Genomic DNA, 12,375 nt, shown 5'->3' with positions numbered 1-12,375 from the left:
TATACGTCGCTTCCACATCTGGCGTAAAGAAATACACTTTCTGTACAAAATACGTAACTTCCACACCAGGGCCTAAATTTTCGAAGCTCTCTTAACGCTAAGTTAGTCGTAAGTGCCATTCATTAATATTAACTTACGACTATTCCTAACGCTAAGACTGCTTCGAAAATCTAGACTCTGGCGTACAGTAAATATACTTTCTGTACAATGTACGTAACTTCGACATCTGATGTTCAGTAAATATATGTTTTGTACACTAAACGTTAATTTCAGCACACTGACAGTAAACATACTGTCACTACTATACACGTTTCATCTACTTCAGGCTTCACAAAGTAAACCAGACAAAGCCAAAGTGTTTAGAAAATGCAAGGAATACCTTCCCAATATACTGAAGCTCATATCATAAACAGAGACATGTATTTGTGATATGCATGTTTATTATAACGTTTATACAGACAGGGTTATACAAGAGTTGACTACGTTAATTCATGCAATCGATCGTAAACTCGCCAAACACGAACTTGACCTGAGCATATCCGCACTTTGAGAAAAAATCCTTGGAAGTACCAAACCTGCGAACATGAACAAAAAGGAAAGCAGCGATCAATCGTTTTCAATATCATTTCTTGTAGTTGCAGAAGAAAACGATCACTTCTGTATGGACAGTGAATGAGCGGATATGGTTTACGCCGCTTGTACCATGGCAGAGATGCTAGAAATGGGCTTCACAATTTATGACCAAGTGGGGAATCGAACCTGGAACTCTGTTCTAGAAGCGAACGCTTGAACCACTGGGTCAACCCTGCCCTGTGTGAAAGTGAATTTGTCTTAAAGCTCTTGAGAAGTATTCAGTGATACTACGACTGGTAATACCGCAGTGACATGGACTGGTACTGCGTCACTGCGACAAGCCGTCCAAACATTAACCCGTATGCTTAGGTTGTTACAGATACGTAACATATGCGAAAACTATATGCACCAAAGCTCCTCAGTAACGATGTTGTTATTTTGATAATGCTTCTGATTTCCTCACTGTCAGGACGAACCAGGATTCGAACCCTCGAACCCTCGAACCCTCGAACCCTCGAACCCTCTCTGCACAACGAAGGTCCGTGAATCTTAGACAACTGTTTCCCTTCGGTTGAGTGAGTTAGCTTTACGCCGCTTTTATCAATATTCTACCTATATCACAGCAGGGAACACCAGAAATGAGCTTCACACATTGTATCTATGTGGGACTCGAACCCGGATCTTCGGCGAGAACGGTTTAACCACTACTCTACCCACCGCCCCTCATACTGATAAAAGCTAGAATACAAGGCCCATTCTTAGCGTTGCGACATTCGTAAGCCCACGTTTAGAATACACTGTTACGACAGGTCGTAATCTTACGAACGATTTGTGGATCGGGACCCAGAGTGACATAAACTGATCAAAGTAACATACCCTGAGAATCGGAGGACGTTGTTAACACACTGCACCGTAACACCACATGTGTCCTCGTTGCCGACGACTTTCAAGCCAGTCTCTGGGTCATTCTCGTACCTGATGCCGCGCTTGTGACACGGGCCCCCTGGGAGGTCTGAAAAGGGATACAATGAGAGTGAAGAATCATAAAATAATTTAGTGCCTAACAATTTTCTCAAAGCATAGTACAGGTACAACGTCTGAATGTGACACGTCAATTTAGCTACACGATATCACACAATATCACAGACAGAGAAAACCGGTTACAACTTTGTATACAGAATTTGCAATACCGGTACACTACTGTCTATTAAATAGCTATTCTCCAAATGATTCCAAAGGAATGGATAACAGAATGTTGGCGCGTGTGTGCGTGCGTGTCCGTGTGCGTTTGAAAGGGCATGTGCGTGCGTATTTGTATGCATCTACATATGACGTCAGCAGATTATGACGTCAGTAGATTATGACGTCAGTATCATTTTATGCCACTCATATCCATAAAATCCCAACCCTATCTGGTGACCCTATAAGGTCACCAGAATTTGGATTCACATATTGTACCCGAGTGAAGAATCGAACCCGAAATGACTGCGTTACTAGCGAACACGCTAACCATAGGCTATCCTGTGTTGATATTGGGAGAAATAATGGTTTATCGCTGTCATCATTAAATGACGAGTTTCAAATAGTGGTTTAGGTCTTATGGTAATGTCTGTTGTAGTAAATTGCGCTGAAGCATTCGACCATCGATGGAGGTATGCTGGAATTGGTTCAGATAACTTTGATAAGTGTCTCATGAAAAAATATACCAATTACATGAAAATACTTTCTTTGAATTACGTTGCGGGGGATATTTGTAGAGGAAGGGGTGGGTGTTTATCGGTTTTGCGAGCACCAAGTGCCATCATTTTCTTATATTTTTTAAAGGCCCCATTTCACTATTGAGTTACATTTTACATTCATCGGTTGAAGGTATACTTTTCTGTAGCTTATACTTTACATTCTGTCAAAAACACAAACACTGGGTAACTGGCCATGGCTATGAACTGTGACTTGCACGAACAAGCAGATCCTGCCCGAAGAAGGGACACTACTACGTAACGGCATATTGAGCGTTCTATGTGATGTTGTCGTGAGACTGTACCTAAGTCGTCCACGATCATGTCGGCGACGTTCAGGCTGCAGATGTTGGCGAGACCCGCTGTTGCAAACATCAGCACCAGGAATACACTGCACACTTGCATAATGGATGATGCCTAAGTCTGGAAGAGGAATCAAAACTTCATAGCCTTTGCGTGTTAGTACTTGGGTCTGTCGCGAGATTACAGGCGTGAATGTGGTTTACACCCTTCTTACATTGCTGAAGCAACATCACGGTGAGAGACACCAGAAACAGGTTTTACGTTGCACCAATGTGTGGAATCAAACCCAGATCATTGGCGTCAAGACCATCAACCCTATAGGTTTGCACATATATATATTCAACCTTTGTAACTTTTCTGACGCTGATAGTGTGGCTACGGTTGACACATTAAGATGACGTATTTGTACACGTATGATGACGTACACATTCCCTTGACGTACTGAAGCTTTGTCAAAACAGGAATACGACCATGTCCGTATTATTGAGACAGGTTGCTAGCTTCGATTTGTTAGAATTCTTTGGCATAATGCAAAATACAGGTCTATCAACATCCAATATTTTGGTTTATTATAGGTTTTGAACCTAACAACAAATGTCGGTTATAGTTTCACAGGCATTGAGACTGAACCGTTTTGTTAAAATGGATCAAAAAGCAATGCGTCAGCTCTTAAGACATCATTGCCAGAGAGAACTCTTGAAGATACAAGTTCAAAATGGTCATCAGCATGAGCTTGTAGCAAGGGGCGAGTATCGAGACAAACTATTTAGAGCTGATACATTACTGATTCTTGATGGCAAGACTTTGACTAACACGAAGAAACACACAAGATTATAAGTGATGATTAAAATTTGAAAATAGGCTGGTAAGACAGTAAACACAGTGTGTAAACCTGACACAAAATCTCTGAATGCTCGTGTTAAACATGGGTGTATTCATTGCCCAACAATATACACGATCGTATTAAAAACGACAAGTTTCTAACACAAAGACAAACCTGTTCTTGACCACCCCGCGTGTTGCACAGGACAAGGAGAACGCTGTTCGTGAAGCCAACTGGAAGCCGGTGTCAACAACTGGGAATTAGGAACCATATGTTTCACCGACCAATAGGCACGGCTTGTGCGACACGCCAGGTTTATGGTCAATTCGATATTAATAAGTAAACATTATTCAAATATGACGGTCGATAGATCAATGGATAAATAGTCTCTCGCCCGTACATCTGGGCAGTTGTTTCGATTATGCTGAGATTTGAATCGTCACAATGGTTTCGTCCCTTACTTAACGTGCGAAGTTAAGCGGGATTTGTCGTGTGTGCTTTGTTTAGTAATCTTAAGCCACGGTGTTGCGGAAAATGCACGTGTATGTTACTCCACTTGGTGCTTGCGCCCATACACACTTGCACAAACAAGCGGATCCTGCCCGACTAAGGGACACGACTACTTAGCAACATACGGAGTGACATACAAATGGTCACGTAAACTGGCCCCGGTGCCAGGTATGGTGTAACACGTATAAACTATTCTACGTCATTACCAGTTTAAACCATGGCCATAGTGAATGAGTATTGGTTATCGCCGCGTCAGCAATTTTTTGGGAGCAGAATTGCAGTTTTCAGCCTCTTATCGCTTTGACGTTTGTTATTTACAAGGGTATGCTGCCTTTTGCCCGCAGATTATGTGCTTTGATATTGATACAGACGTCCTGCCAACAACACAGAATACCACAATACAAAGAAACTTCACCACTCGTTAAAATGGGTTGCACACCACAGGAAGTGAAAAGGTACTCTCTACGGTACTGAACGAGTGAGAGAACAGACTACCTTATATTGGAAGCCGTGGGTTCAAGTGGTTGCTGATCTCTCCATCATCACGATAGATTTCTAGATTAAGTTTACAAATGAAAACTTAGGAATTAACAACATAAATAATAATTTCTTTCGGAGCTATTTATTGTCAATTTATAACGTACAGATTCAACAGACTCTTCTATTTATATCTCATAACAAAACTGGTGGCATCAAATAGAGTACTCTCAGAATATTTATTTTCAAATCATAATATGTTGTATAACGCCGACAAACAAGCTAAGCTGAGACAAAAATCCAAACGGTCACCACTGATGTTTTCAGGACTATATCAGACATCAGTTTTATCATGGATCTCAATATCATAAACCGGTTGCCTGGCGACTTGACTTCGAATTAAACAACATTTCGAGACAACAAAATCCGCAACAGTCTTTTCTCAAGTGAAACTGAACATAAACAGGATGTAAGATCTGTATTATTCAGTATGCAGGTAGGACCTCAAAGGTATTAACACACAGCGCACAACCATTAACCCATATACATAACGTTATTTCAAAACTATTATTTTCGGAAATAAACCGCCTTAGAAAGGGAATGTTAGAAGACTGAGCGATGCTAGGCCTACATGGTAACAAAATTCACTTGACAAAAACCGTATTCATAGCATCATGAATGCAGGCCACGTTTAAAAAAAATAATTACTGGTGAAACAATATTTGAAACACGGGGGTCCGTAGGGTGTGTAAATAACCAATGGCCTGTTTGCATTCCTTTAGCGACGCGCCTGCGCATTGCGGGCCGCGATAACCCTTCTAAGCTCCGCCTCAAGTTGTTCCTCGGTCAAAGTCGTGACGTCAGGGGTATTCATTTGAGCGAACTTCAACTTGTACATCCTTTCCAAAACATTCCTCATGTGCACGCTACGCTCTATCAGACAATCCGACGCATCCACATTCAGACCGAATTCAATCAGGGCATAGTCGCAGTGGGGCAGTACACGGACACATTCGGTAGGGAAGCTCCTGCAAGGTGATACAGGCAGGTTATTATATGAGAAGAATCAGTGGGACAGTTCTCTGACACATTCGGTAGGGAAGCTCCTGCAAGGTGATAGAGGCAGGTTATTATATGAGCAGAATCAGTGGGACAGTTCTCTGACACATTCGGTAGGGAAACTCCTGCAAGGTGATAGAGGCAGGTTATTACATGGGTAGACTCAGTGAGACTGTGCATGATAACCCTTATAGCAAACGAACTTACCTGCAAAACTGGAGTTCATTGTTTTTGCTGCATGTGACAGTGGTGTCACAGGTGTCCATGTCGTCGTTGCTGTCCAGCGGATACTTCAGTCTCGTCCGTCCACAGGTCTCCCCGTTGTCCTCTGTTGTCAAGAAGAGCAGTTTGCATGTCCAGAATACTGCACGAGCTACCTAGCGATACCGAGTTTTTCAAACATCATAACTGAGGGTTCGAATCCTAATTTGCAATTTATAATTTATTTTATTATTTTTGTTGTTGCCGCCCTTATTTCCACAGTGTAATAATATAAAATACATGCACAAATCTCCATCCATACAATGGGTAAATATTTTTGAATTTGTTTTGAATACCTTATCTCTGTATATCCAACAGTGGTTTATAGTGCATAAATATACTGTCTTTAAAATATATTTTCTGACGTAAAATTTTCTGTGAATTGATTGTGGAAGGGTGACCAGAAAGTAAAGAACGCGCTGTTACTGCATATCGCGTTGCCAATACATTTTGTAATTTCGCACCATTTGGTATAGTGAAGATACGGGGTAGAATAGGTTTTCAGCAACCCATGCTTGCCACAAAAGGCGACTATACTTGTCGAAAGAGGCGACTAACGGGATCGGGTTGTCAGTCTCGCTGACTTGGTTGACACATGTCACCGGTACCAAATTGTGCAGATCGATGCTCATGCTGTTGATCACTGCATGCTCAGGCCCAGACTCGACTATTTACACACCGCCGTCATATAGCTGGAATATTGCTGAGTGTGGCGTTAAACAACCAAATCGAACATCGTAACCATGATTCTCAATGTGAAGGTGATATCTGCAGTTTTCAGACCTGTCTGTGAGAGATCTTACTCCAATTCCAACTCTGATGCCATCATAAACATTATGATGTCACCTGTCCTGTCACTGAAGTAACCTATACCTACTGTGAACAAAGACATCGAAGAATTTCAGTGAACATTCCGCGGAGACTTTGTAGGCGCCAGCTAGAAGCAGCATCACCGTGACAACACTCAGCACCTTCATTGTGGTAAATAGAGATTCCTGAAACTGAAAGAACACGTTCAAGGTGGCTCCAAGTGCTGACCCGACAGAAGTACATGATCAGCATTGTACAAGGGATTTACAACGGGATAATCATTGACTTAAGGCAATGTGCAAGACGGGTTGCAAGTTTTACGCCGAATACGTGAGGCTTCTGGTAAGTACCCATACTATTTGAAGACATCGACATAATTACATAATTCTAAAACATATTTATTATGTAAACACATACACACGTTTTGGAATTTGTTTAAATCATCAACAGTGTGCATATTTGGTGCGATCCGTCAGGGTTAAAGATATGAAATGAGTTTTGTCACACGACAAACCCAACCTCAACACAAACTTTTGTAAAATTGAACAATGATTTAATTCAGGGAAAAATCGATACTTTTTTTGAGAGAAAACACTAACACGTAAACTGGAGCGTTAAACAGCCCTGTCAAAAGAAGACTGATCAGCAATATATCAGTCATGTACAGAACAGACCAGTTCAGGAACTGAAATATAAACACAATACAGTCATAATTTTATATACATACTGCATATTTGAACTACTAAAATACCTAGAAAATCATTTGGTAAATATTTCGTCTGTAACATTCCACGAACCCAAAATATGATATCATGTAAAGTTACAGAGGCAATGAGAACATGTAAGCATATGACGGACAAACCTGGAGGTTGATTGAGGATGGTTGTGTGTGACTTCCAGCAAGAAGAACGCTTCCACCTTGTCTAATCCCCTACTGCAATCTGTTGATGCGATTAGATTGACCACCAGTCTGTGTGGACCTATGTGGCAAGTATGCATCAAATATGTAAATATTCTACACGGATTCTTAACGTTAATCGATGGTAAGTAGCTCAGGAGGCTTGGGTCGTGTATGGCTAGTAAGTAACCCCTCACAAGATCTAGCTTTCAACTAAACTTTTCTCCCTTCAATGTGTGTTGGGCATGATTCTGAGATGGAAAATCCCCAATACAAACTCACCATTATTATTATGCTTCATCATTAAACAGATAAATGCAAGAGGGTTCGGTAGACGGTATAGTCAGTCTGGTTAAATTCAACGTCAGTTCAAGGCCCGTTCCTCCTGTACTCGCAGCCCTTTTCAGCAAATAGGCAAATATGACTTCTCCCAGGAAGCTCTGCCTAGCTGAACCCACGAGGAACGTTTCGGAGAAAATGTGGGATCCCCAAAAAAGGATCCTTCTGCTTTAGGCAGTGTGTCAGAAGGGCTTAGCTCACAGTGGGGAATCCGGGCTCCTAGCCTCCGTCAAGAGATCAGGAGGTACCAAAGCAATAGCACCAAGAACAATGGGGAGCCTGATGACAGCGTACTTGTGATGCAAACAAACCATTTTAAAGACCATTTGCTAAGTTTGTCCTGAGCCTTATCAACCACAGCAAAAATATCAAAAGGGAAAGGAATGTAATAAAATACGAGACGTTCATCTAAAAGGATAATGTCAGGCTTTGTTAGTTTGGCTACGTCTAAGGACGTATACCCGAGACTATACCATATTTTTTAAGTGTCAGTTTCCATATTCTAGGTAGAGTCATGGTAGGATCTCGGAACCAAAACCACAAACATGACGCAATTTTTACCATTATTATCATTTCATAATAGAGCGATCTCATATATACTACTCAAAAAAAGAAACGCATTGTTGAAAATTGTTATCAATTTATACACTTAAGGTTCAGATATACAGGGCAGTCATGAAGAAAACTTGAATGAACATTAATGGTCCAATGCTTCAAGAAACTGTACGTCATAAATGACAAGTGTTCGAAGGTCAAGGTCGCAGAGCAGTCAGTATCTTGTGAGGCCGCCATTATTATCAGTGGTTGCTTGGCGTCGGCGTCCCATAGACTGGACCAGATTCCGGGTGAAGTGTCTGGGAATTAGTTTGTACTCTTCCCTCAAGGTCACAAACAGAGCAGGAAACGTCTGTGGCTGAGGGTCACGCTGTCGCACACGACGATCCAATTCGTCTTACAAATGTTCCATAGGGTTAAGATCCGGTGTTCGAGAGGGCCAATCAAGAACCTGAACGTTGTTCTGGGCAAGGAAATCCCTGGTTATTCTTGCTGTATGCGGCCGAGCGTTGTCATGCTGAAAAATGACGTGCTGGTGGTTCATGAAAGGAAGGACATGAGGCCTGATGATTTCATCACGGTAACGTCGAGCTGTCAAATTGCCCTTGACCTGAACGACGTCGATATAGAAGTGCTCTTTCGTCGGGACGTCGCAGCAAGTAACGTGACTGGTCACTGAAAATAACAGTTCTCCACCTTTGCAATGGCCATGGCAGATGTTGGCGACACCACTACCTGCGTTGTTCCCGATGCTGACGTGTAAGAACAGGTCCTCGCAAAGGTTTTCTGGAACGAATACCAGCCTCACATAAGTGGGTCCTCACAGTCTGATCAGAAATTGTCTTGGCACTACCGATGTTGTGGGGAATGCTGTGGTGAACCTGTTCCGCAAATGTCGAAGCCGAATAAACCTGTCCTGAGCAGGCGTATTCACACAGGGTTCGCCGTTCACCCTTGCTGCTGGTAGCGATGCCAAAGTCTTGCTATGGTACGCCTTGACACATTTGGTTGCCTTGCAATTGCAGAATGAGACTCCCCAGCCTCCATCTGACCAGTCGCATTGTTGCGTTGATCCTAAGTAAGTCTAGGCATGATTTTAACACCAAATTGTAAGACTGTCAACAGTCACAAGAGCATTAGTATTCAATGACAATAGATTCAAACGCGTGAATGTTTGCAGACAGCGTTTATCATAGATATACTGATCACACAGACACCAGTGATTCAAATTCGAACAGTCAAGTGGAAATATACTACCTATGCATTTCTTTTTCTTTTTTTTTTGAGTAGCTTATTTTCAAGTATAAAACCTAAACGAGGCTAAGATCATGCAGTCGAGGATCGTTGATCACAATACTCGAAAATCTGTTGCGATGTATGTCAAACGGTTTAGTATTATGCCTCAGAAAAGTCATATTAATTAAAAATCGAGTCGAGAATGAAAATCTTGACATCGACTCAGATATTTGTAACTACTCAATAACTGATCACTGTAGGTTATCACTAAGCTGCCTTAATCGCCGGATTAGTGAATGAGTTGGGATTGTCGCCGTTTTAGATATATTCCAGCAATGTCACGGCAGAGGACAACCAGGAATGGGTTTCACATATTGTACATCTAGACTAACGGACGCTTTAACCTCAAGGCTATCCCACAGCCCAGTCAACCACTCGCACTACGGCAAGATATGTACGCACATATTGAAGGGAAACTATACAATAGACTGGTAATCCTCTTAGAGCTCACAAGACAAACATCTGTGCCTGCATACCTACCGAAGGGAACTTTCTTTGGCGAGGAATCTACTCGAAGGTCATTATACCAGCAAACATTTGGCTGTAAACGTAAACATAGTATAAACAACTCTCTATCTCAGTACACACACACGCACGCACAAGCGCACCCACGCATGCACACGCACACACGCACGCACGCACGCACACACACACACAAAGCTATTTGCATCCTGGCCTGCAAGTAGATGAGTGATAGTGAATGAATTTGGCTTGCAGAAAAAAGTCCTTCCGTGTGAATAAGTCTTATCTTACAAACTGTAATTTTTGAGAAGAGAAAAAAAATTATTTTTCAGTTTTGTTATGAGTGTGTATTTTATGTATATTTAGTTATTAGTTAAGTAACAATCATTATTGGATCAGAACGTTTAGTGTTTTGAATAATAATTATGATGGGTCACATTTCGTATAATAGATGGTCAACACTTTTAAGATTCTGGCAGCAGGTTTTCCGGAAATTATCTGCCCTTGGTTTTCTGTTTGCTGACTTCCGGAGAGGGCATTCCACGGGACTGGTGATGGTCATATGTGCTCGAACTTTCGGGAAATGACTGAATATATATAAAAAGGCTGGTTATCGTGTTAAGACACGGACATTCTCTAGAGTTTACATCTCCAACAAGTCCGCCTGAATCCACATTAGCCGCTCGCTGTGTTACATTCTGCATAACTGTTTTTCTCTCGCACTAAGACTTTGGTGAGTTTGATGAGTTTGGTGAGTTAGATTTTGTCTCACTTGTACTGTATTCGAAATCGCTATTGTGAAATTGACTTGTGACTTTGTATAACTTGCTCTCCATAATAATGATAATGATAAAAAATATTTGAATGTTTTAGACTTGTCTTTGTTCTGTTTTGGTGGTTCACGGGGGATTTCTTACACCTTTTGTCACAGCCAATTCTTAATCGTAACAGTTCTTCATAGCGTTTGTTGATTTTCGTGTATTGTATATTCGTATAACAATTGTAAAAAGCACAGATCTCTTCTACATTACAGAGGGTTTCAGTTTTAATCCTGCTACAGAACACGGAAGAACATTAATGTCTAATGACTCGTATGTGTTGTCCTATACAGATCTGCTTGAATATCTGATCTGTCCCTTATAATCACAAAATGTAAGGACGACATGTTTCTGAATGTTATTTAAAAAATCAAAGACCTATCTAGACATTTAATACGTTCTTTTAATTACCCTCTGCATGTGAATACTTAAAAATAAAATAGAAAAAATATCAATTTATCTATTTAATAACTCATATGTGTGAGTTATCCAGGTTTTTCTAAAATCTTCGACGCCAGAGTTGATGAATAATTTTTCCGGTACGTTTCCCTACAATCTGAAACAATCATTCAGTAATATCAGATCAGATAACACAACAATGACCTGACCAGTGTTCTCATGCTGGGAACTGAACCTGGATCTCTGGAGTGATATTCCTGCAAACTGGAAATTCTTGTTGTAGTAGATACAAATGGAGTGCAAGTGCACAGTGACCGAGAATGTCGTTGGCATAAAATGCATGTGCACCCTGGCTTTCGCATGTGTACTCAATGTTCACACAAAGGAGGTCAAGGCATAACCTTGAAGTGCAATAAGCACAATTTCAGTTGTGGCCATTGCCTGCAACCTGAGTGAGAAACAAGTGATGGATATCATGAACAACACCAGAAACTGTTAGCAATAGCACTGAGGCTGAGCCACAGGTTTGATTTTCATCCACCAAACACTAATATGTTTAACAGGTATTCGCCAAATGTCGTTCAGATGCCAGATTTTCTCAATTTTCAAAACTTCTTCAGATTAACCAAACCAGTATTCAGACGTGGTCAGGTGTCCAAAATGCCAGTCGAATGACCCCCAAAGTTTAAGTTTGCTGATACTATATTAACTAACTAAATAATTGGGGATAAATGTAAATTTTGAAATTATGAATAATGATGTATTTATAATGATGTGTAAAATATCAGTCATAAAAATACCAATATCCCCAAAGTATTATGTCCTGTATATAACAGTATGTTACAGGACAGAAAGTGTACTAATATATGGTTATCATAATTGTCAACCACAGAATCGTTGGGATATAACGTTGTTCGCGTAAAACAATATACTATCGTTGTCCTAATGTAAATACTAGTTGACATCACATCATTGCCATAATGGACAGTGAACAAATTCAGAACAGAGGAGAAATTTGGTCAGTTTGTATTTGGGTCATAAGGCCTATGATACAGT

General features: G+C 40.9%; 2 protein-coding genes across 2 annotated transcripts; both read right to left on the bottom strand.

Moving 5' to 3' along the window:
• Positions 1 to 484: 484 nt before the first annotated feature.
• LOC137271636 (uncharacterized) lies at positions 485 to 2,714 on the bottom strand. Its single transcript, XM_067804073.1, has 3 exons — positions 2,615 to 2,714; positions 1,450 to 1,576; positions 485 to 575 (listed from the first exon to the last, which is right to left on the bottom strand). The coding sequence occupies exons 1-3, from the start codon at positions 2,712 to 2,714 to the stop codon at positions 485 to 487; spliced, it is 318 nt and encodes a 105-aa protein (XP_067660174.1).
• Positions 2,715 to 5,200: 2,486 nt separating this feature from the next.
• LOC137271635 (uncharacterized) lies at positions 5,201 to 11,661 on the bottom strand. The gene is made up of 5 exons (XM_067804072.1): positions 11,529 to 11,661; positions 9,080 to 9,130; positions 6,620 to 6,775; positions 5,689 to 5,809; positions 5,201 to 5,450 (listed from the first exon to the last, which is right to left on the bottom strand). Exons 1-5 carry the CDS (start codon positions 11,659 to 11,661, stop codon positions 5,201 to 5,203), a joined length of 711 nt encoding a protein of 236 aa, XP_067660173.1.
• Between the last annotated feature and the right edge of the window lie 714 nt (positions 11,662 to 12,375).

This window comes from Haliotis asinina, chromosome 2 (assembly GCF_037392515.1).
Source record: "Haliotis asinina isolate JCU_RB_2024 chromosome 2, JCU_Hal_asi_v2, whole genome shotgun sequence".
In the NCBI taxonomy this organism is placed as follows: Eukaryota; Metazoa; Mollusca; class Gastropoda; order Lepetellida; family Haliotidae; genus Haliotis; species Haliotis asinina.
This window is presented reverse-complemented; position numbering and strand designations above follow the sequence as displayed.

What these genes read in the sequence shown, in the direction of transcription:
- LOC137271636 (XM_067804073.1), bottom strand. Translation starts at nt 2,714, where the DNA reads ATGCAAGTGTGCAGTGTATTCCTGGTGCTGATGTTTGCAACAGCGGGT. An exon ending in CATGATCGTGGACGACTTAG is followed by an intron (nt 1,577 to 2,614) that starts GTACAGTCTCAC and finishes CAGACCTCCCAG; the next exon opens with GGGGCCCGTGTCACAAGCGC. An exon ending in AACGTCCTCCGATTCTCAGG is followed by an intron (nt 576 to 1,449) that starts GTATGTTACTTT and finishes TCATGTTCGCAG; the next exon opens with GTTTGGTACTTCCAAGGATT.
- LOC137271635 (XM_067804072.1), bottom strand. Translation starts at nt 11,661, where the DNA reads ATGCATTTTATGCCAACGACATTCTCGGTCACTGTGCACTTGCACTCC. An exon ending in CTTCGATGTCTTTGTTCACA is followed by an intron (nt 5,810 to 6,619) that starts GTAGGTATAGGT and finishes TCTTGACAACAG; the next exon opens with AGGACAACGGGGAGACCTGT. An exon ending in AATGAACTCCAGTTTTGCAG is followed by an intron (nt 5,451 to 5,688) that starts GTAAGTTCGTTT and finishes ATCACCTTGCAG; the next exon opens with GAGCTTCCCTACCGAATGTG.